This window comes from Solea senegalensis, linkage group LG16 (genome assembly GCF_019176455.1).
Source record: "Solea senegalensis isolate Sse05_10M linkage group LG16, IFAPA_SoseM_1, whole genome shotgun sequence".
Classification (NCBI taxonomy): Eukaryota; Metazoa; Chordata; class Actinopteri; order Pleuronectiformes; family Soleidae; genus Solea; species Solea senegalensis.
In genome coordinates, this window is record NC_058036.1 from 18,660,264 (window position 1) to 18,687,737 (window position 27,474).

The 27,474-nt window shown below is 44.1% G+C and overlaps 1 protein-coding gene across 3 annotated transcripts in view; it reads right to left on the reverse strand.

The window, feature by feature from the left end:
* LOC122782700 (AT-rich interactive domain-containing protein 1B-like) overlaps positions 1-27,474 on the reverse strand; it is a 120,392-nt gene that overhangs the window by 85,312 nt on the left and 7,606 nt on the right. For all 3 annotated transcript variants that reach the window (XM_044047165.1, XM_044047164.1, XM_044047163.1), the window contains one exon: positions 8,677-8,880. In XM_044047165.1, the coding sequence (XP_043903100.1) occupies positions 8,677-8,880 (204 nt within the window). The remainder of the gene's footprint in view (positions 1-8,676; positions 8,881-27,474) is intronic.

Consider the following 27,474-nt stretch of genomic DNA (forward strand, 5'->3'; position numbering starts at 1 on the left):
AAGATAGACAGAACACGGAGGGGCGGGGGTGGCTGGGGGGTGGGGGATAATCTGAATGAGGAGGTGGAGAAGGGGGTTTAGCATTTGAGTTACAGCAGGCTCTCTTGCAAAGACACTGTAAAAGAGGCTGTAAAATAGATCATTGATCACTTATGAGGTTTAACACAGAATTTCCCAGCATTTGCTCAGACTTAGCAAAATGAAGCAAAATGGCTGCCTGTAATCAGAGCCAAAGGCTCGTGGCATAACGTAGACGTCACAATCCGACACAAAGTAGCCCCCGAAACGTCTCTCGGATCAGTCACCTGAGCACGCCACGCAGCCGCGGCTCGGCTTTTGATGCGCGCCGCGATGATGACAGGCTTGAACTTGTGCAGGAGTCATGTCAATTACATCTGAATGTGGAGGAGGGAGGGGTTGAGCGAGGGCTTCTAGTTGGAACATGCTTGTTCACCATTAGCGGTCGACATAAGCACGAGAGATTATGCTTGTATTTTGCATCCCCTGCTGCGTCTCGCGCTCTTGTCTCTCTCTGAGGTGCTGCAATGTTAAGGAACAGTGACACAGTTGCTTGTCGAGGTCACGTGGATACTTTTAAAAGAAGCAGCGCTTCAGACTCTGATACATCGCTCAGTACGTTTACATGCACAGATGAATCGAGCTAAAGCCGTAGTCCGACTAAGTTGACTTGCATTCCACTGTGGTTCCTTTCACATACTTTGAATTTCAACTCCTTTAAGTCTTTATAACGGCTTCATCTTCCCTTCCCAACACCGCAGAGCGATAGCTCGGTATCACCATGATCACGTCAATCTAATCTATGCCTTCTCAGATGTGTGTTCAAGTGCCGACGGCACGTCTCGCCTCGTCTCTTTACTTCTCCGCTCCACAGTCCAAAAACGGAGACACTGGAGTGGACTCGACCTGTGTTAAAAAAATAAAACTATCTCTAATCTGAATGAAAACTGAGATGAATTCTCCATGAGCCAATTAGAGCAGCAGCTAATCCCCTTGTAACTCGGCAGAGGCGTAAAGCATCCCTTTCTTTCCTCTCTCGTCCTTGCACCCCTCCGTTTCGCTCCACTTTCATCTCCCTGCTCTTTTATCTCACCAATATGCACTATATATATATATATATATAGTGCATATTGGTGAGATAAAAGATATATCGGCGTCTCTCTCTCTCTCTCTATATATATATATATATATAGACGCCGAGCCTGGATCTTTCAAAACAAGAAAAAGAAAAAAGAAAAAAAAAAGACGTGACGTTTTACACCGCTTGCCCGCATTCGACACTAAATTATATTAAATTCCACCATCACTCCTCCTGCCTAAAAGAGAATAATGGAGTTTGCGGCTCATACTACTAATGCAACAGCATGAATTAAAGACAGCTGGGTATGTAATTTAACTAATGCCTCACATGAAAAAGTACAATCCACTGGGTCATATCTTATTTATCACAACTTAACCTTATTTATTACGTGTGTGGCCTGCTTTTCCTGAGTGGATAAAAAAAAAACCCACACACATATAATATGTATATATATATATATATATATATATATATATATATATATATACATACATACTAATAGGTGTTCACTGTTACTATCTTCTTTTATGTTTGTGTCGACACACTTTACACTGACATAATTGATAGCATCACTTTTGTCTGTGTGTGTGTGGGGGGGGGAGGGGGCTCCAGTTAATGGCCACGTAGCATCATCTCCACATGGCATATGATTGGCTGAGAGCCACTCTACGCTCGGCGGGGGTAATAAAAGTTACAAATGAGCAGGCTATTAGAGTCATTGACGTGCGTAGGCTAACTTGCTAATTAATTGATCCTGAAACTTCAGCCAAAAGAGAAACCCCTTAATTAATCAGTCTCTCCCATTTCATTGTCTGCGTTTCTTTGAGTTCCTTTCACTGTTTTTGAAGTGCACGAATCCTCCTCCATGCCTTTTATTAACTATTATCATTATTATTATTATTATTACTATCATTATTAATATTATTATTATTATTGTTTCTAAGGTGCCCAGAGTCTTGTGGGCTGTCAAAGAGTGCAGGTCTGGAGTTGTGTCTTCCTGCTTTAAACAGCGAGCCTCAGATGTTTCCAGATCCTTTCAGAAAGAGGTGGGGGGGGTGTGATGAGGCTGGAGTGGTCCCCTTTGTACCCTCGCTCGCCCGCCCCCCTCCCTCCTCTTTCTTCATCCTTCCTGGCAGAGTGGCTGATTTATTGGGGCTTCCCAGTCATCCGTCAGAGCCAACAGCGCTGGCTGCATTAACCCCAGAGACAACCCCGGCACCCAGGGCCCCTAAGTGCTTCCAAGTGGCCCTTGCTCTTCCCATCGGTGAGGTACCCCCCCGCCGGGCTCAATCAATGCCATAAATTACCCGTCTAACTCCCCAAAGTCGATCTCTCACAAGAAGACGTTTGGACGGGCAAGAATTTTCACAGCTTTTCTTTTTGGTTTATTGGAAACTTAAAAGCCAGATCAGTGAAGTAAGTAATTCCAGGGACACTTGAGCGGGATGAAGACGTCATCACGGTGCTGAAGCCCGGGGGCGAAACAGCATAAAAATAACATCTCAATATTCCCAGGCTCTGTCCTGATACCCTACGAGCTATATCTCCACATGAAAGTGGACACTTGTTTGTCTGCACTCATGAAAAACATGTGATGATTCCCACAGGAAAAAGGTATAATTTCTGTATATACTAGCCATTTACGAGCTGTGTTACATCCTTAAAATACAGTTACAGTTTCTAGGGCAGCAACTAACGATTATTTTCATAATCGATTAATCGAAATGACGATGTTCTCAAAATGTCAGTTTGAATGATTCCTTAGTGATATGGGGCAAAGAAATATAATATTCACATTTAAGAAGCTGAAAATACACAGAAAGTGGTTTTAATGCTTTTAAAAAAACACTCAAACCAAATAAATGATGATCAAAATAGTTGATTTATTTAGTAAACGAGTAATCGCCTCAGTTGTTACCTTTAACTTAATGTATTTATTAAGATTTTCAATGTTTAATAGAGGATTCTTGCATCTTAGAAGCAATACAATTGCCTTTAAATATGGTCAAATGCTGCTGTAATGCAAATAAAGTGAAAATCAATGTTCATTTAATATCATATTTAAAGACGACTATATCCAGAATCTAAGACAATCTCATGCCACAGTATTTATATTCTATGACCCAGACACAGCAGTAGCTCTGAGCACCATCTATGCATTATCTATACGTGGTGACAAAGTGTCTGCTGTGGGGAAAGCCTGTTTGAGAGTAATGACACATTCTGGTGGCGGGACAAGGACTTTTATCACGACCAGCGACTTCCTGATAAAAGTGGAGCTCTTTCAGCGGCTTCATGGCAAAGTGAGAAGATTTGATTAAAGAAGAAAGAGTCAAGGGTTCATTTAGTTTACTGAGAGGAAATAGAGAGCCCCATGGGGTGAATTAGACCCATCGGCTGCTCTCTTTTCATTTGTTATCACGTTTCTTTTTTGTTTATCGACAGAAAACAATGAGCAGAGGAGATGAGAACCACGAGTGAATAATTACATTTAATCCCCAAAGTTATGAGCTAACTTTTTCTCTTTTTTTTTTTTTTTTCTTAAATAGTGAAATAGACGGCAGGGTTGAATATAAATCATGAATCAATCCGCGCAGAACAAAACAATAATGGGAGCCTGAAACTGGAGCAGCTAAATGGAATTCAGCCGTCGTTAATTTTGTGGATATATGGAGTATTTATTTAAGGAGTGACCAAAAAAAAAAAAAAGAAGCCCCTGTGGTATTTCACTGGAGAAGAAACCCATCACGTCTTAACCGGGGCTTTTATTGTGAAGCATGTGCCCGGCACAGCATATGCTGCGGCGGCAGCTGGATGGGATTAAAGGTCGACAAAGCAAAGTTGAGCCGAATGAATGAATCAAAGTCTATAAAGGAACAACAAAGTGTTGGAAACAGCACGACTCTGTTGTTACTTATTAGTTATTGTATTGTTCAACCACCAGAGCTTTTAATTTGGTTTGTATTTGAGGTAATACGGCGTCGTAGATTACCGACAAAACCACTTAATTGAATAAATTAAATGCTTTATTCGTTACGTCTTCATCCTGGTTTTAGTCCATTAGTTCCGGCTGCTCTGGAAACCACAAGTGAAACATGTTGCACTGCGTGAATGTCACACATGAAGAGAATAAAAAAAAAAAAGCGAGAGAAGTCTTGGAAGGTCGAAAATTCTTTGGGATCGCACGCAGCTGTTGTCCATTTGAAGGGAAAACAGACACGGTTTTTAAAGAACACAGATGCAGACGCTGTACCGTCCGCGGTTCACTCTGCCAGTCGATTATTGAATGCAGACAATGCCTGAAAAAAAAAACTAAAGACTAAAGACGTGCAAGGCCGCGAAGGACAGGAGATTGTAGTTGTGTGTAGTTTGTGTGGAGTAAACAGGCAGCGGGTCAGCCATGTTTCCACTTGACTTTAAATGCTTGGCTTCTATTAAGACGGTCCAGAGTGTAAAGAACAAACAGTCAACACAGGTAATGGTTTCTGTCTCACAGTGAACAATCTCCACACACACACACACACACACACACACACAGTGCTCTCTTCTCTCTCTTTCATTTCCCAGGATATCTTTTTTTTTCTCCTGCTCTTTCTCCCACTCCATCACCCCACCCCTCGTTTCACATCAAACACTAATGTTTCCTTCAAACTCCTTTTCCTCTCCGTCTGCCAACTTTGACATCACAGGAAATTACGCTCAGAATTGGCGGCGCTGGTTTTTTCTTCTTCTTCCTTCTTCTTCTTCTTTTTTTTTTTTTTATTCCGCTTTTAACTCCATTCCACTTCCCAAACAGACGTTTCTCTCGTGTGGCCTTTCATCCCCCAAGACACCAGCCCCTCCGTCTTTTACTTCCTCTTCTTTTCTTCTTTCCTACCAATATGTTTGTTCTCGCTCTCTTCACTGCGCACACGTACGGTACAGTCGCTGTCCTCGAACGCACACTTCCGTCTCTCGCTCGCTCAGACACGTTTAAACTGCATCTCGCACACACGCGGGCACACGCAGCACGATGATACACTTAACGCTTATTTTCTGGGAGCTAATGGGAGAGGCGTCGACAGTGAGATCACGGTCTGTGCTCGCCTCCTATGACTGGATAAAGAAAAAAGGGGAGGCCGTGAGTACTTAATTGGTAATGAACCGCGAGGTTAAGAATGTATTGGAAATGCACGCGAGTGCCTGTGGAGGAGGAGAACTCCAGACATGAAGCTCGAGGGCCTGAACAGGTAAACAACGATCACGCACAGCCTCGGGGGGGTCACACGAGCTTACAGGTTTACACGTGCACCAGTAACTCCAGCATTTAACATGGACTACATAATAAAATCAGAATAATTATAAGTAATAAACTAGAGAAAGAGCAAAACCTCCGCCGAGGATGCTCAGTTTCCCACAAGTGTCCTTAAACACACACACACACACACACACACTGAGTCCATATAAGTGCTGCATGATATGGTAAAAAATGATTGCAATTACTTTTGCAGATATTTCGATAGCGACACACTTTCAAATTTGTCACATCTGATCAAAATAATATATGCAAATCATCACGTTTGATTCGAGTGTGTTAACAGAAAGGAACATTTTCGGGGCTTGTGAATTTCTGCCACACTGAAGAATTTCACCGTCGCGCTATTCAGTGATGAATTTTAATATTGAATCAAATCACTGAGGTGTCTTTTGATAGAGGATATTGCACTTGTTCATACTGCAATTTCAGCTCTGTGTGCACATCACTGTGGAAACAATTGAATTCCTCGCTGGGGTCATGACCTACGTCCCCAGAAAATTCAAATCCAAATATGTGACTGTATTTTTAGAGTTATGCTGCCCCGCTCACAAACAGACAAATAAAAACAAACCGAACCAAAACAGACCACGTTAAAGTCAAACTATCCTTAGTTGTATCTTAGCGAGCGATTACGATACAACAACTCGAGTGTGTCCCTTTTATTACGAGATAATCCCCAGAACTGTTTCTTTTCCAGCTGAAATGAGTTGAAATACACAGTGTTGCTCTAATCAGTGTAACAACAACGACTGTAAGTGAATCCGCCTCATTTATCGAAGCTGCTACAAAGATGAATTTTGAAAGTGTAGCGTGTAGTCGCTGAGTTACAGCACACCGCGCTCCGCCGCATGCAAATGTACGTATCGCTGTGTAGAGTCCATATTTAATGAGAGTGAGGCTTAATTTTAGCAGGAATTAATCACAATAATGAAAGGCAGTAAAAGAGGACCTTTTGTTCCTCAGCTAAACCCCCCCTTCCACTACACAAACACACACACACACACACACACACACACGAGTCGTTCAGGCCTGGGGAAATCACAGAGATAGACGTACATGCACATCTTTGTTGACGTCACGTTGCCTGGCAACATCCCAGCATGCTAGGCTGTGACAAGCTGAGGTCGCAGCCCCGAAGCACAATGCATCACGGGGGGATTGTGTGTGCCACGTCTTAACATCACCCACAATTGCCCCTTGTTGGCGAGATTGTTCTTTGCAGCTGATCCTGGGACAGTTTTGTTAACATTTGAGGATACACAGGAGGGTGGGGGTTGTTTGGTTTCTCCTCCTCCTCCAACATGGCTGAAAACACGTGCATCTTAACCACGTTCAGGGATATATTAGCTGTGCACATCTGGAGCATTGATTTTCTTGTATTTTTAGCCCATCGCTGCTGCTCCTCCCTCTCCGCTCAGACCCGTGACCGCTTTTTCCTGTAGGTGAGGCTCATTATGCTCATGTGAGAGTGTGGAATTAAACCCTCCTCCTCCAAACTCATTACTGTGAGCTAGATTTCACCGGCTGTAGATAGGCACTGCGGTGGTGCTGCTTTAAAAGCCAGAGCCAGATAATTAGAAACTTTAGAAGCGCATTTCCCATGGCTATAGCCAGAGTGAACAATTAATTCTATTTGAACTAATTACGTTCCATAGCACTATGCTGTGATTGCTATGCCGACGCTCAGCCTCCCCTATGTAACACGTCCGAGGGTTTCATCATAAAACAGAACCAGGGATGCATTTTCGTCTGTGTGTGTGTGTGCGTGTGTGCGTGTGTGCGTGTGTGTGTGTGCGTGACGGGCTGCTCGTCATCACGCGTCGGCATGACTCTCTCTCTCTTGTCTGGCGTCTTCTCACGCCGTGCACACGCCCACTGTCTGCTCCCAACTGTGAGTATTTCAAACTGCTAATCCCCAAACAGCCTCAACTAGGCTTTATTTGGGGGAAGTGTGTTGACATCATCAGAACGCGTCAGAGGTAACGGAGTCGGAGATGAAGCCTCGCGGTCGGAGCGGAGTGTAATAAGCAAGAGGAAAACTGGTTATTTGAGTTTATCACAATTAGCTGAATTATTGTCAATTATAACTAATGTAGTTATGGTTTTGTATGTTATTATTACTATTATTATTATTGATAAAAACATTAATACGCATGATAAAAACATTAATAACAAGCTAAGAAACCTGCAGGGCCACATTCTTGGTGGGTAAAAATTAGATTCCTAAAATGGAACTTCTTCTTTCGTCATCTACTGTACATCTGTGTCATGTTTATAAAAACCTGTTGACTTGTTAGTTTATTTTCTCAGACTTGAGAAAGCTCCTCCTTCAGCCTTAAAATGTTTTCAGTGTAAACACACATACTGTATCTACACATTATGTCAAAGTGGTTTTAACTCTTCGTGCACCACTCGGTAATAATATGAAGGCACATCAGTGAAGCTGCAGCACTACATGAGTAATGCAGATTCATTTTCTGTGTGTAGCTGTGTGTAGAAGCTCGCATGCCCCTGTGAGAGGTGTCCAAGTCCAGACCAACAGCAACACTGGATGACTAAATATAGCAGGCAGACTGTGGCAGCAGGGGACACTGTGCTAGCCCCAGCCGTAGCCCCCCCCCGCCTCTCTTGCCGTGGTGCTCAGTATAGCGGTTTCACTTCAAACTACACTGATGGAGCTAAATTGAGTCACACACATGCACACGGGAGGGGTCGTTTGCTTTCTGCTGGAAATGTGGGACAATACACTAACACACTTTCTCCCCATCTCCAACACACACACAAACACACACACAATTCCAGTCTAAATAGGACTCAGTCACGCAAACAGAGGCACTTTTGTTTCCAACACAGACCTCTTGTATAGCAAAGAGTCGGTGACGTAGGTCTGTGTTTACTTAACACTGAGCATTCCTTAAAGATATACACAATAAAAGTCACATGGAGAAAAGCACAGATATAGATAATAAGCAAAATCCACACACACACACACACACACACACACACAAACATCAAACCCGTCTCTCTCTCTCTGAGAGTGGAAAACTAAGTGATGATCAGGAGTGACACCACCACCACATGCCAGGGTAGTGCAATGTGCTGCCTGCTATGTCAAGTCACATCTAAAACTGATCACGCCAAAGCCTGCAGGCGAAAATCACAGGAGAATACTCCCCGACATGAGGCGAGCGTCCCAGCGCAATATCGTTTATAACACCAGCAATGTTATGTGGAACGGGCACTGCAGACGGGGCTCAGTCACGCAAGTTTGTTTACATACCTGCTGCTGTGGATACTGCATTCCGCCCAGGCCCATTTGGCCCCTCCCCTGCATGCCCATCGGATAGCGGTGCGGCGGCGGCGACGTATATGGCTGGTTAGGAGGGTATGGTCCACCCCCTGGCTGCTGTGGAGCGGAGTAAGGATTGTTGGCCATGCCGTACAGCTGCGACCGCTTCATAGCCATAAAGTCCATGGAGGACACCTGTAGAGAAATGATGTGTCATCAGCATTTCAATCTTGGCTAATACTTCCCATCCATCCATGACGGCACATTGTGGAAGTCTTGAGCGACGCTCAAAAAGGAATTCATCCAACATCTGCCAAGTCAGAGCCTGTGACGGGAGTCCACTTAGCGTACACTCTCTCCAAACCACAGCCACCGCTGATTTATTTTAGAGTCGCGGCGCGAGCGGAAGCCTTAAATAAACGTCTACAGGTCATAAAAAAAAAAAAACAATAAATGGAATCGAGTAAGCAAAGACCTTCATCGCATAGTGATTGGGAGCAAACTTTGCTGGCGAGGTGCCAAAGTAAAAATGATTTAATTAAAACCTGGAGCTTGTATTTTTTCTCTTTCAGGGTCTGAAAGCGTATTTAAAGACTCGTAAATGTTGTTTTAAAACGACGGGAAGCAATAGCAATAAAAACCCCCGTGGCCTTGTTCCCACAACCACAAGCCAACGTTGCCAATAATCAGTGCGCGGAACCTCTTCTGCACTTGTTACGTCGGTGGCGCTCACAGCAAATGACAGAGAAACTGACGATAATGTTGACTTTATTGCTGTAGTGAATAACGATGAGAGAGCAGGTGATGGCTGTTGAGAGGTTGGCGGGGACCCAAAGTTTGAGAAACCTGCAACAGGTTCGTAGGTTTAAAGTTTGAATCCCTGCAGGGAATTTACAACAGTCAAAATTACCCATCGACACACCTCATCCAAGCCTCTCCGATGAGAAGATTTTCTCTCTCTTTTTTTTTTTACGGGTTGTTCAGGGTCACAGTCATTACAAAATTCCAGTACAGTATGTCAGGTAATGCTAATCCGCCAATTCAAAGCGGTGTGTTTGTCTGTCTGGCAGGCAGATTATGTGGAGTTCCTCTCTCTTTTACCCTCTCATACTTCCTTACCCTTTGTTTCCTCCGTGCTGGATCATGTGTGATTTATGACATTTTGCTCCTACGGTTTCTTGCACACCCACACACACACACACACACACTTACACTTCTTGTCTCTCATCTCCAACTCATTCCCCCTCCCCTCCCACTCCATCACCACCACCAGCTCCCTCCTCAGTTCCCTTTCTTCTCCCCAACTCAATATCACCTCGTCTAGTGGAGAGGAGAAATTGCTGCTGCCTCATATTGCCAGGCTAATATCAAGAAGACATGTCAGGGGATGGGAGCACTTTATTCAGCGGGTTACGTGCAGACGGTTTCCGCGCTCTAGTTTTAAAGTGGTTCTGTCTTCTGAGGCATGTGCACGGAGTAGTTTTGGACTAATTCACAGAGTGTGAGGCAGAAAGATTGAGGGAAAGAGACAAAGTCTGTTTGGGCAGTGTGTGCATGCGTGTGTGTGTGTGTGTGTGTGTGTGCGCGTGAAAGAAAAGTTGGTTTCTAAACGTTATTTTACGCGAGGAGGAAGGAAGTTTTGCTGCAAAGGGCAACATCACTGGGATTTCAGGAGTCTAATCCAGAGAAAGATGGGAAAGAAAGTACTTTCCTGACATTTCATCGTGTGAGTTAATGCACAGTTGAAGTCCTGCTCATGTGCAGGTAATGACATCGCTAATAAGTAGATCATTCCCCACACGGAATAGGCCAAAGACAAAGGAGAAGTGCAGATATATCCCAAGTATTGGAAGACAGTTTGACAGAATGATTATCAGAGAAGGCTTAAAAATAGTTCCATCCATTTTCGACCGCTTTATCCTCTACATGAGGCTCGCTGTACCAATCTCAGCTGACATAGGGACGATAGGCGGAGAGCAACATCCTGGACAGGTCACCTATGGTCAATTAAATCCCCATATTTCATGTTTTTGGACTGTGGGAGGAAGCCGGAAAGAAAGGCCCTTGTTCCAACCGGGTCCTGAACCTGGGTCTTGCTGCAAAGGCAAGAGTGCTAACCACTACACCAACCGTGTGGCCCATTTCATGACAGTTAAATAAATTAAAATACTGATTGATGAACCTGGGGTCATATGACATGTGCTACTGCTCCTCTGAACAGTCATCTACTGACTTAATTCAGAATGCTCCTAAAGTTAGATAATTGGTACGATGATGATGATGATTTTATTGTCCTTTACGCAATAGATTTATGTCCAAATCATGATGTCAACAAATAAAACACATTTCCTCATCTGAAGAAGTAAGCTTTAATGGCTAGAATTCCTTTTTTTCACCCAGTACCTAACAGTAACTACCTCTAGTTCAAGATAGCGCTGCTGCACAAATAATCACAAAATAACCTAAATTGCAAAAAAAACAGGTGCGATATCCAAATACTAAAAAAAAAGACACTGCAATTATGTGATAAAGTTAAAAAACGTGTGATAAAACAACAGATTACGGTGGAGTGCTGCGGAAACTCACAGGCCCTTAAAGCTCGCTCTTCAGATGAGGAAAATGAGTTTTTATTTGTGCACAGACTCCAAAAAATGTCAAATCATCACACACGCGCAGATCCTTTTAAGGACTCGCGTCGACTTCCATATCCTAACCCTAAAATCAAATCTCAGCCCAAAAACTCAATCAGTTCCTCGGATATGAGGTTCTGCCTCATTAGGACCGGGGGTTTTTGGTCTCCACGGGGGACGACTGGTCCCGACAAGGACACCGTTTGTGACGAAGAGGTCTTATAGAGGTAACAAACACAAGTGTACACACACACGCAGAGAAAGGGCAGCGTCTGGAAATCCAGGGCACTGTGTCATCCGTGATATGGGACACACACACACACACACACACACACCTCCCCAACATCCAGTTCACCAATGCATCTCAAGAGGTCCTCCGTTTGCCAAAAATGCTGAGCGCAACACAGATAAATCCCCTCACACACTGCTACCAACTGTACACACACACACACACACACACTTAGAAAAGGCACTGGATACAGAAAACAACCTCAGAGTTTTGGGAGCGGAGGAGTGCACGCTCCATTAAACACACACATGCACACAAATGTGTGTGAGCAAAATCTTCACACAGGCTCTCACAGTCGAGTCTCTCTCACACACTCACACACACACACACACACACACACGTGGGGAATTCTTAAATAAAGCAGCAGCAATAAAATGTTATGGAGCCATCTGACACGTTGGCCTGTCTTCCACACGCGGTATTTTCCACACCTATCCACGGACGTTAAAAAAACAAAAAAAGAAGAAGCAGAGACTATTCGCTGCCTCCCCAAACGCAGTCTCATATCTGCGCTCATGACAAGTTCCACTAGATGAGATTTCAGCCCACTGCAGCCTCTCTTTCCCAGAGATACGTCCACCATTCCGCTCACACCACACACAAAAAACACACCTCACAATAATTCTTGACAAATTGAAACGTTATTTTTTTTTTTAGAAATGGCTGTACTTAGGAAAAAATTTATGAATATGACACAAAGTGATTTTGCCAGGAGGGACAGCAAGCGAAACAAAAAAACAAAAAACAAAACGAGAGAGGGTACACAGACGGAAATTGTTTTTTATTTTTCTTCAAATGTGTTTTTTCACTTTTGTTCACCTGGGCATGTCATTCAAGGAGGAGGGAGAAGAGGCACGGGAGACAATGGTAATTCAAATGCTAAATTTAAAATTCAATTTATGAACTCCTCTCCAATGCTCTGACATTCTCTCTCTCTCTCTCTTTTTCCAAAACAAAGCCATTAAAACAGAACATGGGTGAAATTACTGTGGGGTGAAACCTGCTAAATTGCTTTTTGGAGCTCAATCGACAGCATTTTTATGTTGCGAAAATAATTTTCCCTCCTTCTAGCTTTAATGTGCTAAGTTGTTAATCAGAAAACAGACAAAACGCTCCGACACAAAGGGCCTGGATATGTGGATTATGAGACACACACTGGGATCAAAAGAGACATAAAACAATATTGGTAAATGGTTATTATTCCAATTTCATTTTGAGCGCACAAATTATTAAAAAAACAAAACAAAACAACCAAACTTGTCAGCCGTGGTGGTGAGCCACACACACACACAAAAACTGTCCCTGTTATTGTTATCTTCACACTAGATGACCGAATCATCACCTGTCTGACTCCAAGCTTCTTTTCAGTTATTTACAATCACACACACACACACACAGCAGATGTGGTAACAATACAGTGAACTTTGTGTTGTTACACGTATGTGATGGTCCAACACTGTAAAATAAGATGTTCCTTCATATTGTCTTTAGAGGCTACAAGCTGCTTTATTGAGCGATTGCTACTTCAGGAGTATAGTTGGACCCGCGGAAAAGGCAATTTAGTGAACTATTATGATCCCTGGTCGTTTACCGCCGCCGCCTCCTCCAGCAGCAGCAGCAGCAGCAGCAGCAGCAGCAGCAGCATTTTCCTCTTGGATATAAGAGTTAGCAGTAGTAGCAGTGCTCCACACCTCGCCGTATTTGCTGCTCAGATACTCGCCAGTCTTCAGTGAGAAGTGCGAGAAATAACGGGACGCACGTCTGTCTGCTATAAGGTGTGAAGACCTATTTAGCGCTCGCCATATCACAAATTACTTCCATGTGAAAATGCTTCAGAAAAAAAAAACACACACACAAAAAAAAATCTACTTACAAAGACGCATCAAAGCGGATTGAGTATGAAAATTAGGCCCCAGACGCCTCTTTTTTTGTGTGTATTGACAATTGTCTCTCTCTCTTTTGCATGGATGGACTACGGCGGGATCCCAGTGCGCGATGAAACCATTTGAGCCCGTGTGTGTATTTGTGAGGAGAAACAAATAAGGATAATTATTGTCAACGGATCCACTTTATCCTCTGTGCCGGTGCGCACACGCACACGCGTGTCCGTCTCAGGAGAATCGACATGCTGCAGCCAGAGCTGCTACTGCTCTGCCTCGTCTTTTATGTTATTTATTTGTACCATGCAGCACTCTCCTTTTCCTATTACACGATGAGGCCCAGCGACGCCTGGGCCTCCCGAACAAAGCTCTGCATTTCAGGCTTGAAACCCTGTGCATTTAAGGCCTACTGTTTCAAGCAAGGAGGGGAGGGAAAAAAGTGGGTAAAAAGAGAATAGAAGAGAGGAGGAGGAGGAGGAGAAAGAGGAGAAGAGAGACTGCAGCTGTGGGCGAGTACAGATCGAGTTCCATATTAATGTGTGCAAATTCCCCCGCTCCTGCTGACTAAGATTAGAAAAATTAATTTCATGGATGCAGAGACAATACTGATGTCATCAAGCAGAGAGGAGAGGAGAGGAGAGGAGAGCAGGGGAGAAGAGAGGAGGGGAGCTGTGTGCCGTTAACTCCTCCTTGCCTGGCCTTGGTGAGGAATAGGATCACTCTTTTTTATCAGCTCATTACTTCATTTCACTGCTAGCACTCTAACGCAACAGTAAAGACTTCAGATCAAACACAAGTTCTGCCGAGACCGAGACTTTTAAAAAACAAAATCAATTTCTCTGATGCTAAAAATTGAACTTGTTGTTGTTAAGTGTGCAGTGAAGTAACAGTAGCTGCAGTGTTCCCTTGTGATTGGACCAAATTCTGTGATTTATATCTCGGTACACAATCGCATCTCACATCCCAGTGTGCATGCCTTTTGAGTTAAAGGAAAAAAATAAAAATAAAAATCTCATAACGAATGACAGTGTGAAGAGTACCACTGCTTTCCCTCCATGATACAGGCAGCGAGGAACGAAGACTGGCTACCTATATGAATTCATCTGAGCTTTGCAGAGCAGTGACAGCCACCACAGACGAGATGGGGGGGTGTATGTTTGATAATGCTGTGAGGTGCAGGAGAAAGGACGACAGAGAGAAGCTCGAGATAACAGGCTGCTGTTATGCGGACGACCAGCATGCTTTTGTGCTTGGCGCAATGCACATAATTGGTCTCTCCTGCGTCGTCCTTGGAGCCGCTGATCGGCGCTGCCCTCTGCGTTTGACACCAATATTTACACCCGGCGAGAACACGCATACAAACACCGGGGCACCCGAGAAGCACATGCACGCACGTCCGCCTTCCAAACCTCCTCCCATGTGTATCGGGGGGAAAAGTTGCCGCGCGTACGGTTCATCACGGCCGGCGTCATTAAGAGAGGGGGCTGGGGGATGGGAGAGATGAGAGGAGAAGGCGAGGAGGAGGGAGAAGGGAGAAGGATAGAGGCTGCTTCATCTGTCTCGAGTGAGATTGGGGTCGCGGGGTCACCAAAGCCCTTTTCCTTTGCTGAGACTGAGAGCAAAAGAAGAAGATGGGAAAAAAAAAAAAAAAACTCAGTGACAAAACTAGATTTACCTGACATGCTGACGACACGCCATTAGAGAATGAAAACAAATAAAATGCAATTGTCTGGCGGAGGAAACGTGCGGAAGAACAGAGACAGAGTAATTTTGCTAAGTCAAATTTACGCATTTCCTCTGCGTAACGAGGTAGAACGCAGACGCTGATACATGAAAGGTCGTTCATTAGTTACAAGTTCACAGCACGTGCTTTTAAGTCACATGACAAAACAGCAGGGTTTAATATCACCTCGTCGCTTGTCAGTTTCATAGAATCTGTCACTAATGTGGAGGAGGAGTGCAAGCCTTGCAACATTCCCGGTCTTCTCTTGTCTCTCCGTCCTGTGTGTTTCCTGCCTGTCGTGACCCCGGAACAGAGGAGACCATTTCATCTAAGGACCGTGGTGGAACGAGAGGAATGCACTCCTCTCTCCAACTTCCCGCGGCCCACAGAACCCCATGTAGAGAGATGCTGTTACACAACCAAATGAAAGAGAGAGGGAAAAAAAAAAAAATGGGCAGGAGGGGGAGAAAATAACAATAACTCCATTTGCCCCAAAGAGAGAGAACAGGCTATTTGAGTAAATGTGCTGGCCCTTTGCTTCTCATGTCTCCCGGAGCAAAGCCAGAATGGTTGCATTAAATATGCAGGCTATAGACTGCTGTTATTCAAGGAAATCACCACCTTTGCTAATGGAATGGTATTGGGGAAGAATTGTGTTTCTACAGCTCGGATAATTATGAACAAGGTCCCGTATCACCAAGTGTGTTTATGAATTAGCAATGGTTATTCATGATATTGTGCTCAGAGTAGGGTGAAAATACATAAGTGAATACTAAGCGAGCCAGACCAACAGAAACGATGCTAAAAGGTCCTGAGGGGCCTTTCTCTGCCATCCATTAGTCTTCCCTGTAAGGCAAAGCTTAACAAGCTACTCAGGCTGGGAGGCTGCCCATTGAAGGAAGGGGAGGAGATTAAATTATGAATTTGAAAGCTTCATCTAAAAAGTAACTCCATAATAAGTTCCACACCCAGTTACTAAGCTCTTTTTCACCTTTTCTCCTTGGAAAAAAATCTTAATAACTAACCAACCAATAAGTAATTAATAAACAGCAAATGTTCGGCATCTATAAAAAGAACGCTGTCAGAAATAGGTCACACCCGTGGTGCAGTTACAGAGACTCCCCACTAAAAAAAACAAGGATTTACATCCATGCTGTTTGTTTTGGAGCAGTGCCCAGTCCTCCAGGATGGAATCATCCATATTTCTCCCGCGGGTGATCCATCACTTTTAAAAAAAAGAAAAAAAAGAAAAAGACAAATAACAAACAGATATCTTGACCTTCCTTCCTCAGGCGGATATTAGATACTCATTAAAAGTCACCTGAAACAATTTAAACCAAATTGATTTCATTATCGGACTCGGCACGACACAACAGTCTGATAGCTCAGCGGGAAATTTACAAAGTTAATTAGAAAAAAAATTGATTTTCATATTTTTTTTTCACCCCACACCCCCCCCACCTCCCCTCTTTGCTCGGCCATCATAAGGTGACACGAGAGGGGGCGCCGCGCTGATGTACGGCGCCGACGTACCCGTGTGGATGCAAACGCAGCAGGTTAGATGTTGTCACTGGAGCCTGAAAATGTCTTCAGTTTAATAGAACAGTGTGTGTGTCTGTGTGTGTGTGGCTATGACAGATTGTGTAATAGCATGTTATTGTACTGTTCTTTCCCTCCAATCTCCCCCCCTTGCACCAATATCTCTTAACCTTTCCACCTCCTGTAACCATAAAAGTTCCACTCACACTGCAGTCACTGCAGTAGCAGCAGCAGCAGGCATGGCCTTAATTTTCCACTATAATGCATGTGAGCCTCCACTCCTTCCACCTTGCTGTGAAGGCTTCCTCAGAAATGGGCTCCTCGACCCGGGTTAAAAGGTCCAGGAAATGGGCGTCCCACCTCCCGCAGCCTCTGCAGCTCGACATCGGTGAGGCCCCAGGCTCAGGACAAGCCTCCCATCTCCTGAGCCATGGACTGGGAATCAATCACTGAAGCTGGTTGGGAACTTGAAGTGGGGGGTGGAGCAGAGCCAGGTCGATCAATGAGCGGCTCCAGGCTTGTGGGAGCCCTGATGCATGGTTTGACTGCGCACACACACACATACACACACACGCCCTGACTCACACTGAACTCCACCTTTCACTCTTATTATTGCTAAGCCCCCCCGGGCAGCTATGTTTATGGTGAACTGGGAGTGCCAGACCATATGAATAACACATGACTGAGGAAAACTGACGGATATTTGTAATCCAAGAGCCTTAATTAGATTTGGATATGATCACACTGGAAATGACACACATCAGCGTGGTATCAATATCCTTCAATTATTATTTTGCTTTTAACAGTTTCATCTCGGGAGCCTTCATTAGCCTCGTTTGTTTTTGCTCCCCCCGACAAAAAAGAAACAACATAAATCATATTGCTATTAAATTCAACGGAATTCTAGCAGCGAGCAGACAAAAATCTATACTGAAACAAGGCACGGTGTGGCCAGAATAAGTAGCCTGATCATGAGTTGTTTTACACACTGAACCTTGACCGACCTTTCATGTTCGGGTTTTTATTAAAGGCCAGACATATTAAAGGGACGCACATATTTCCCTGGAGAAGCCGCAGGATCCATTGGCTTTAACACACAGACATCATTGCGTGTTAAAATCTGTGAAAGGAGGTGTGTGTGTGTGTGTGTCTGTCTGTACTGGGATTTTTGGCTGGACTATAAAGGGGAGGGGTTCAGACTCAGTTTTAGGGATTTAGGTTAAGGTTATGATGAGGGGCTCGGGAATGCATTACATCTCTGTGTGTGTGTGTGTGTGTGTGTGTGTGTTTCACACGCGGCGGTTGCTTGTAAAAGTAATCCTGAACACAACCGGAGCAAACAATACGCAAACACACCACTATAACAACTATAATGCACAGCATGTCTGTGAATGTCCACCAATATGAGAGAAACATGTCGTAAGTTTATTTTTTTGCGTGTGCAAATGTGTGTGTGTGTGTGTAATCATTGTATACCATCTGTGTCCAGATGTTGTGTAGAGAGCAGGCTGCGTGGACAGCCAGACAGTTGGCAGGCCTTCTGACAGGCCTGTGTTCCTTATTGATAGAGGGATCACAGAGACAGAGGAGTCAGCCGTGCTCAGCTAGACCACAATATTGGCCTCTCCGCTGTTATTCATCCCAGTCAGCCGGCAGAAAATGGGATGTTCTGAGCCAAGTTTATAGCTGTCAGATCTGGGCCAAATAGGACTTGAATAGGTTTCAAACATTTGGAAAACAGCATGAGGAACGTTTGATTTGTCATACAGATGCAGCCAGATCCTTCTGCCAGAGCAAAAGAATTTCATTGTATTTCAACTCTGACAAGGAATTTTTTATTTATTTATTTTTTTTAATACAGACGACTGTAAAGCCGAGCGTGAAATACACAGCCCAGTGCATCACAGTGAACGGCAGCGCGGGCCAACGTGTTGGCAGAGCGGTTAGACGAGTTCCTGAGTGTTTGTGGAGATGAGATTGAGGCACTGTGCGGCATGTTGTGGACATGTTTGCTTGTGTTGTTGCTGTTCTGGCTTCGTTTTTGGCCTCTGTGAAACTAAACGATGGATCGCTATCTGTAAGTCGAGTCCATCATCGATCGGGCAATACTATCAGACCTGACTGAGGAGGGGAGTGTTTGTGCGTATGCAGAGGAAGTCCTTCTTCGTGTCGCCAAGATCTAAACGCGGCTACGCTGAGAAACAAGGCATGTGGAGCTGATTCGCTTGACAGCGACAGACATTTGTTAATATTTAACGGTTGCCCTCTGCAGTAATCTCTGTGTTTAGAAGTAGACGCGGAGTAAGTGAAACAAATCATACTCTGTAACAGAAAACAGTTCAATATCATAAATACACAAACCAAAAGACCACATGTCTAACGCTACAACAACTCCACCGCAATGACATTTGTTTATGTCGCCGAGTACCGGCTGAATTAAAGCACATTAGCCCACATTTTACTACTACTTAGCCTTTATAAAAAGGCATCTGTTGACTTGGTCGTATCGTTATTGCCTTGCAGATTTGTCTTCCTGACCTCACACCCTGTGCCATCTTTCTTCCTGCCAGAGATATGTAGCAGAGCCGACGTTTATGGAGGGCAGACCTTTTTTTTTTCTCCCTCTGAGCTTTGATCCAGAAACTTCTATAGCCTTTAGTTTTGCAGGGGTCATCCAGGAGAAGCCATGTGGGCAAACTGTGTGTGTGTGTGTAAGTGAAAGCACATTGAGCTTCTCTTTTAAACAGATCTTCAGTGCGGAGGCTTCTACAAAGAGGACTTTGGAGGATTTGAGGGGTTAGTGCATGTTGTGCATGTGTGAAGGCTGTGCTCCACCTACTCGTGTGGGTGTGAGAAAGGGAGAGAAACTAAAGCGCTAATTAACGCGGAGAAATGCGCGCAAATATAAAAACAAGTGGCACAAAACTGTGAATCTAAGGCTACCCCAGCATTTCATCAGGCAACATCACTGCTCTCATATCTGCCATCTCTCTTTCATCAAACTCCTCTGTCCCCTACACAAATTATTCATGCCAGCAGCTAAATATATTCAAACCATTCTGTTTACTTTATTACTCCACTTTTATTCTGCTCTTTTCCCCACATTTGTTTACAAGAATAAAAGCCTACTCTGACAGAATTATCCCTCTGCACAACAAAAATAAATCACAGCGCTTGCACACACATCATTCACATTCAAAGAGCACAGCTAAATTATAGATGGCCCCTTTCTCCCCAAATATGCATTTCATTAGCATTTCCTTCGCCTGTTGTCTTTCTCCCCCCCCCCTTCTGCCCGTCTGTGCTCACGACCCACTGATGTATGTGTGTGTGTTTCACTAGAGAATGGGAACAGACTTGCAGCAAAGCAGGACGCGTCCCCTTTCCCAAGCCTAATTTAGGATTCAATTACAATACTCTTTAAAAAGCGTCGACTTCGCAATTAATTATTTTAAGATTAGCCTGACAGTAATGGGCCTCCCACCGACGCCAGCCAGCTCAAGACTGGTCGCCTGCACCCCAGGACCACTCTGTCTCTCCACATACACTGTACACACACACCTTTTTCTCCCCCCCCCTTCACACTTTTAGCCTGCCTTCTCTCCATCTTCCCCTCCTGAGGAAACCTGAGATAAATCTTCCGTCTCCTCACCTTCATTTCCCTCCCTCTGTCCTTTCTTTTTCACCCTACTCTCATCGCTGAGTTAAACCCTCTATTTTTTTCTTTATTGTGGGTTTTTTTTCTTCTTTTTTTTCTTCTTCTTCTTCTTCCCAGCCTTGCATTACTTTGACGGTTGCCGCACAATTGATATTGCTTCAGTATGGCGGGGCTGCTTTTTTACGAGCCACAAGGGCCCTCTCCCACGTCCTCCTGCGTCCCCGGGAAACACTGACGGATGAGCGCTGCGACAATGCACGCACCCACATAAACACTTACACGCATACATGCATGTGCATACACAACCGTTTGTCACCGCTGCTGCCAGGGGTAAGCAAAAAAAAAAGCAAAAAAAAAAGAAAGTACGCCGCCCGTCTCTGCCCGATTTGACTGGAGCCAAGTGAAGCATTTTTCTCCCCGTTCTCTCCCGCCTTTTTTCTTTGCTTGTTTCGGAAATGAATGTCATCATCCATCGCCTTTTCCCCTCTCCGCTGCAAGACCGCCCCCCCAACCCCCACCCCTCCACCCACTCCCACTCCCCAGGCAAACCTCAGCCGAAGCCCCGATTCTGTTTATTTAAATATTTGATATATACGCCGTCATAAAATAAATGTCAGAATAGGAAAAGGGAATGGATATGCAAGGGTGTGGGGAAAGAGGCCATTATGGGTAATGGTTTCTGATGTAGACCACAGCCCTCACAGTGTAAAACCCCCCCCTTTGACAAGCACCCCACCCCTCCACCCCGACTCCACCATACAGATAAACCTGCGCAAGTTGGAGCCAGAAGATTCTGAAGCAACAGGGGAATAGATGGAGCAGAAGCACGGATAACTTGAATGTGTGTGCGTGTTCCTTCACCACAAAGACAGCCACACACACACACACACACACAGACATACTTGTTCGGTTAGCGATATGGAAAATAGGCCCTCCCATGCACAATTGACTTCTAATACATTGTATACTCCTCAAACCGTCCATTTACCAGGCATTGCAATTTCAGGAGCCCTGAAAGCAGCACTCTGCCAGCACTTTGCAAAATACCTTAAAAAAAACTCTCCAGCCTTGACAAATACTCGCTCGCTCTCCGACTAACTGCCGGTTCTAACATGTCTGTAAAGTGACAACACTGCCTTGTTTCCTGATGTATTGAAAATGTCTTATTGACTTGCCAAGATTTCCACGCTGGAGAGAGGACCTGGTGTTAGCTACTGTTACGACGCCCTGCTGCCAATACCATTACACACACACACACACACACTCAATGGTATTCCTCCATTCATGAGACAGCAAAAAGAAAGCATTAACTCTAACCTTAACTTAACCCCAATCCAAACCTTAGCCCTTAACTTAATCCTTAGAACACAAAGCATTTCAGCTGCTTTTTTCCCCATTATTATGTTTAAATGTACAGTATATACAGAGAGTATAAGAACGTGCAATATATCCTTAAAAGATCATTTTCACCAACTATACACACACACCTGAGCAAAAAGTAATTGAATTTGTGAAATTTGGAAACACGGCACAGTTCAAAGTTCACTTGGCTCGTTTTTCAATCAACAAAAACTAAAGAAAAACGCTCCATTTTGTGACTTCTGCACAATTATTGCTTCTTTATAACGCGACTGAAAATGAGACATAAAATGAATCATAACTTTGACTCAACAACAACACAAGACCCACATGTTTTTAAAGCCTGAATATGTGACCTATAAACACACACAAATGGTCCTAAAGAGGTAACACATGCACACACACACACCTCTGCATGCATGTACATGTGTAAGTCAACCAGCTATTGGCACCTGCAGGATTACGCCTGTGACAATTTCACCCAGGAACTGATAAAAAGGGGAGAAGGTAGGCGGGGTGAATAAATCAAGTGCAGCGACAGAGAAGAGAAAGAGTAAGAGGATCTCTTAGTGAACAACCTTGAATTTCTCCTTGATGCAGAGATGCTAAAACACTGCAGATCAGCACACACACACACACAAACACAGAAAAAAAAAATTAACAAAACAAAAAATCTTCATTAGTGCTGATGGTTTATTGGATTGGCATTTTGTGGTCTTTCATTTGCAGAGAAAAACTGCCCCTGGTTCACAGCAGGGAGCTGCAAGAGGAGGGAGTGACGTTACCATCCAGAGAGGCATTGCCAGCTGTTGACCTCTGTCCCCTCTAAAAAAGCCCTAAAAGAGCCCCATCCATGCCTGAGAGTACACACACGTCCAGCTTTGCCCTTATAATGTACATTAAATGAAAATAAAATGCACATTTCTCACTAGCGATATAGCCAAAAACGTTCAAATCAGTTGATATTGACAATTACCACGATACAATGTCTGATAATTACATTTTTTAAAAAGTGAATGAGTGAAAATTCACCTTCAATTTTGGGGCAAAATATTTAATAGCAATTGTATCTCCATTATACCATTTGTTGTATTGAAGATATCTCAATATATATGTTGTTACTGAATTATTACTCAGCCTTAACTGGAGATATCATCAAAATGCATTTTAATGGTTGGATTTGACAATTCACAAGACATCGAATAAGCCAGTAATGGGAATAAGGCACATATATATATCCCATAAACATCTACAAACACAACCTGAAAGCCTTAAGATTCATATCCAATAAACACACAACCACACACACCTCTGCATTACATCAACACACACTGTAGAGGAGGTCCATGTACACATGCTGTTCCATATATATCTAAATCTCCTCCACACACACACACACACACACACACGCCCTACTCCCCTCTGCCCCCTTCAGAGTGCAGGTCATGGTGCCCTCCAGAGTGCCTCGCCCTCTCCGCTGTTAATTACCTCTAATTGGCCCTGCTCGGTTTTTTCCCCTGCTATAATGGAACCATTCATCTTTACTACTTAATGAGTAGGCACTGTAGTCACCAGCCAAGGTCACCCACAACTCGCATCCAAAAGACAGAGAGAAAAAAGGAAAAAAAAAAAGATTTCGAAACAAAAAAAAGGACAAAACAAAGCGTGGAGAGAGAGATGGAGAATGTGGATTTTTCCACGCATGACTCTGCCTTTTGGAATGTGGCCAATGCGTTAAAAAAGAAGAAGTTGAGGAACGTCTGGGAGCTGTGGGAGTCTGCAGTGTCCAACATGAACCACAACACACACACACACGGGGAATTTCCAAAGACACGCTAATTAAAATAAGCGGGGTTTTTTTGCGAGTGAAAACAACGTATCCCTCAAAAACAATGCTTAAAGCGCAGTCTCGCAAGTTAAATCAGGCTGTAAATACGAACTGTATTTTTTTCAAAACACACTGGGAGACTCTTCTCGTGCTTATGTACACATAATTATCAAAACCATCACTCTGGGTGACAACGCAGACTCCATGCAGGCCCAGCGGGTGACGGAGTGTATGGCAACATGTTCTGCCACCTTAACTAACCATACAACAATTAATTAACACAATACAGTACGTGGTTGTATTTATATCTGTTAGTAATTCCCAAAAGAAAACGAAATATTAGACTCATCACTTTAGAAAATTAAAAGTAACAATAAAATCTCCCAGAAATCTGCTCAGAGTTTAGTTTAGAAAAGAACACATGAGCTCAATCTCTCCTTCAAACTTCACACGGTCTCTAATTTAACTGATTTAAGAGAGATTTTCCCAGCTTACGGCTTTATTTTCTCACCCTTACTCAGCAACGGCTCAGCATGTCATCGATCCACGCTGCCCGTCTCTTCCTTTCGGGTACAGCAGAGGAACGTTTGCAGGCTCAAGCATTATAATTTGTCCTGGCAAGTGATGTCGAGATGAGACAACCAGCCATTTTCCTTGGCAACACCATCCATCAGTCACACACCGTTGCTGTTGGTGTTTCCCCCGCAACCCCCAAATTCAGATTCAAGCGATGTGGCGATCAGCCTGGCAGTATATTTGTAAAAAAAAAGAATGGGACAGTTGTTTATGGATTATGTAAATGTGGTATTCCACTCGCCCCCTCTGGCACGTATCTGACATTACAGTAACCTTTGAATGTTTAGCCAGCAGTAGATACGGATGTTCATCGAGTGGAGAAACACGTGTGCGCTTGCACTAGGAACACGCGGGAGACGAACTCCAAACAGTTTCTCTCGCAAACACTTGAAATAAAGTTCACTTCACTGTGTTGTCGCCGATCTAATCCAGTTCATCCGGTTTGTGTCAAGAGGAGAGGCTGGAATGCAGAGCACACCTGTGGCCATGTTAGCGGCGGGTAATGAGAGAAATACCGAGACGAGATATCCACAGGCCACACCCACTGCGACGCGCTACGTGCTAAATTGCTAACATCAAATATCCCACATAGAGTTTCTCCAGAAAGCAGTGTCAAAATATGCACACGAGTGTCTATGGAGGAGGAGGAGGAGGAGGTGGAGGAGGATGTGGTGTCAAGTTGTCTCCTCAATTGCTGTGATAAAATTTTGTCTAAAGCCAAGAGTGACCACAAGTGTCCTGCTGTGACCGGTGTCTGTAAATCAACAGCATTCTCAGCACTCACACAAACACACACATACGGGCTGAGGAAACTCATGGTTTACCGGTCAACAGAGAAGACACACACCTGTGTGTGTGTGTGTGTGTGTGTGTGTGTGTGTGTGAGGCAGGAACAGTAAATCAGACTGAGAAACAAAGGCAACAGACTGACAGATAAAGTCATAGAGAGAAAACTGTGTGCAGCAGAGAGAGAGAGAGAGAGAGCTCTGTCCATGTGCAAACACTAATGGTCCCACCATAACATCGCTGATTAGGATTAATTTAATCCAAACAAAAGTGTGAACGGGGTCTGGAAAACTCTGTCTGTTCAGGCTTATACGCGACACGTGGTGATGACTTTCTTACAAACTGGTAAAAGTAACAACTCGGATATTTTTATCGTTTATCGAGAATAAACCACTACAGAAATATCTTTGAATATTATGATATTAAAAAAATATTTTTTGTTGAGATTGGTGTCTGAAAATGTTTTCATGCTCTCCATTATGTGGTCGTCTTTGATTTAATAAAATAAATAAAATAAAATCCTCTCACTGTTGTGCTTCAGTCAAGTTATAATCTTCACCCTCCTGTCACTTGTGATTGAGTTGAGTGATGATTGAGAAAAGTGTTTTTTTGCAGAATATTACAATGACGTCTGGATATAAAGGATAATGTTTGTGAGGTCATGACCACCTTCGACTGTCGACGACTTCCCAAGCAGTTTATCCTTGAGAGTAAAAGAAAGCAATTTGGGGCAAATTCCCTCCCGGGGTTCCCGCGATGTCACTTTCATGAGAATAGGGACAGATGCACTGACAACCCAAAAACACAATGCCTTTGGCTGCTGCCAGCACGGAGGCATAACAACTCCCAGGATGATCTGCAAATGATCCTCTCCTCTACAATTTTGTAAAGCTCAGCTTGTGAAAGAGGAAAGAGGGGATGAGGGGATGAGGGAAGCTCTGCAGAGTCTGCTTGGACGTCACGCTGTTCGTTCTGAACCGGAATGAATCGCTGCAATCACAAAATTGTTTGTTTTTTTGGAGGGACTGACCCCTCATGTTTCCCATTTCCTCTGCTGCTGACCAGAGAGCATGCGAGGGAAGAAGAAGAAGAAGAAGGAGAAGAAGGAGAAGAAGAAGAAGAACGAGAAGAAGAAGAAGAAGAAGAAGAAGGCGGCAGCAGCAGTGTGGGCATGACATGGGTTGCAGATTTGTTCTGTAGTATATAAATATTTGATAAGATATGCTGGCTGTCTAAATACCGCTGAATGGGCTGCTGATCCCTTGGGAGAGCGAGCCAGCGACTGACAGCCAGAGACAGAGACGCAGATAAAAGAAAAGAGACCAGAGACAACACACACACACACACACACACACACACACACAAGAAGAAGAAGACCGCTTCAAAAGAAGTACAGAGAGCCATCTGCTTAGTAAGTATATAAGAGGGAAGGAAGGAAGGAAGCAAGGAAGGTAGGAAGAAGTAAGGAAGTAAGCAAGGAAGGAAGAAAGAAACGAAGCAAGGAAGTAAGGAAGGAAGAAAGGAAGCAAGGAAGTAAGTAAGGAAGCAAACAAAGAAGGCAGTAAGCAAGGAAGCAAATAAGGGAGGAAGAAGTAAGTAAGGAGGCAAAGAAGGAAGGAAGCAAGGAAGAAGTAAGTAAGGAAGCAAGGAAGCAAAGAAGGAACAAAGCAAGGAAGGAAGGAAGAAGTAAGGAAGTAAGTAAGGAAGTAAGCAAGGAAGCAAGGAAGGAAGGAAGGAAAGAAGGAGTATAGAAGCAAGGACATAAGTAAGTAAAGAAGCAAGGATGTAAGGAAGGAAACAAGGAAGAAGTTAGCAGTAAGGAAGGAAACAAGGAAGGCAGTAAGCAAGGAAGCAAAGAAGGGAGGAAGAAGTAAGTAAGGAAGCAAGGTAGAAGTAAGTAAGGAAGCCAGGAAGCAAAGAAGGAAGGAAGCAAGGAAGAAGTAAGTGAGGACGCAAGGAAGGCAGTAAGCAAGAAAGGAAGGGAGGAAGAAGTAAGGAAGGAAGGAAGCAAGGAAGAAGTAAGGAAGCAAGGAAGTAAGCAAGCAAGAAAGAAAGAAAACAAGAAATCAAGGAAGTAAGCAAGAAAGATCACTCCCTCACTCCTCTGGGATGAGGAGGAGGAGGTCCCTCTCTTCAGTAGCTCCACGTGGCTAATTAGCATATGTGAAGGTCAGGGTGGTGGCGGCGGTGTGGGGTGGGGGGGAGGGGGGTTGGGGGCACCACCACAGGACCCACCGTCATAAGCTGTGGCACACTGCCTCACACACACACACACACACACACACACACACACACACACACACACACTATTAAAGCGAGGAAACCCGACACATGCCAAAACAACATCTCATAAATACTTCCTTTTCTTCCTCCCATCATTCACAAGGCTGAAGTGGGACGAGATCCAGGAGGAGGAAGGAGGGGAGAGGTTTGCCAGAGGACAGATACTGAATCCCTTCCCCTCTCTCTCCCCCTCCCACTCCCTCTCTCTGTGAACTCGGCCAGGGCCATTCCTGAGAAG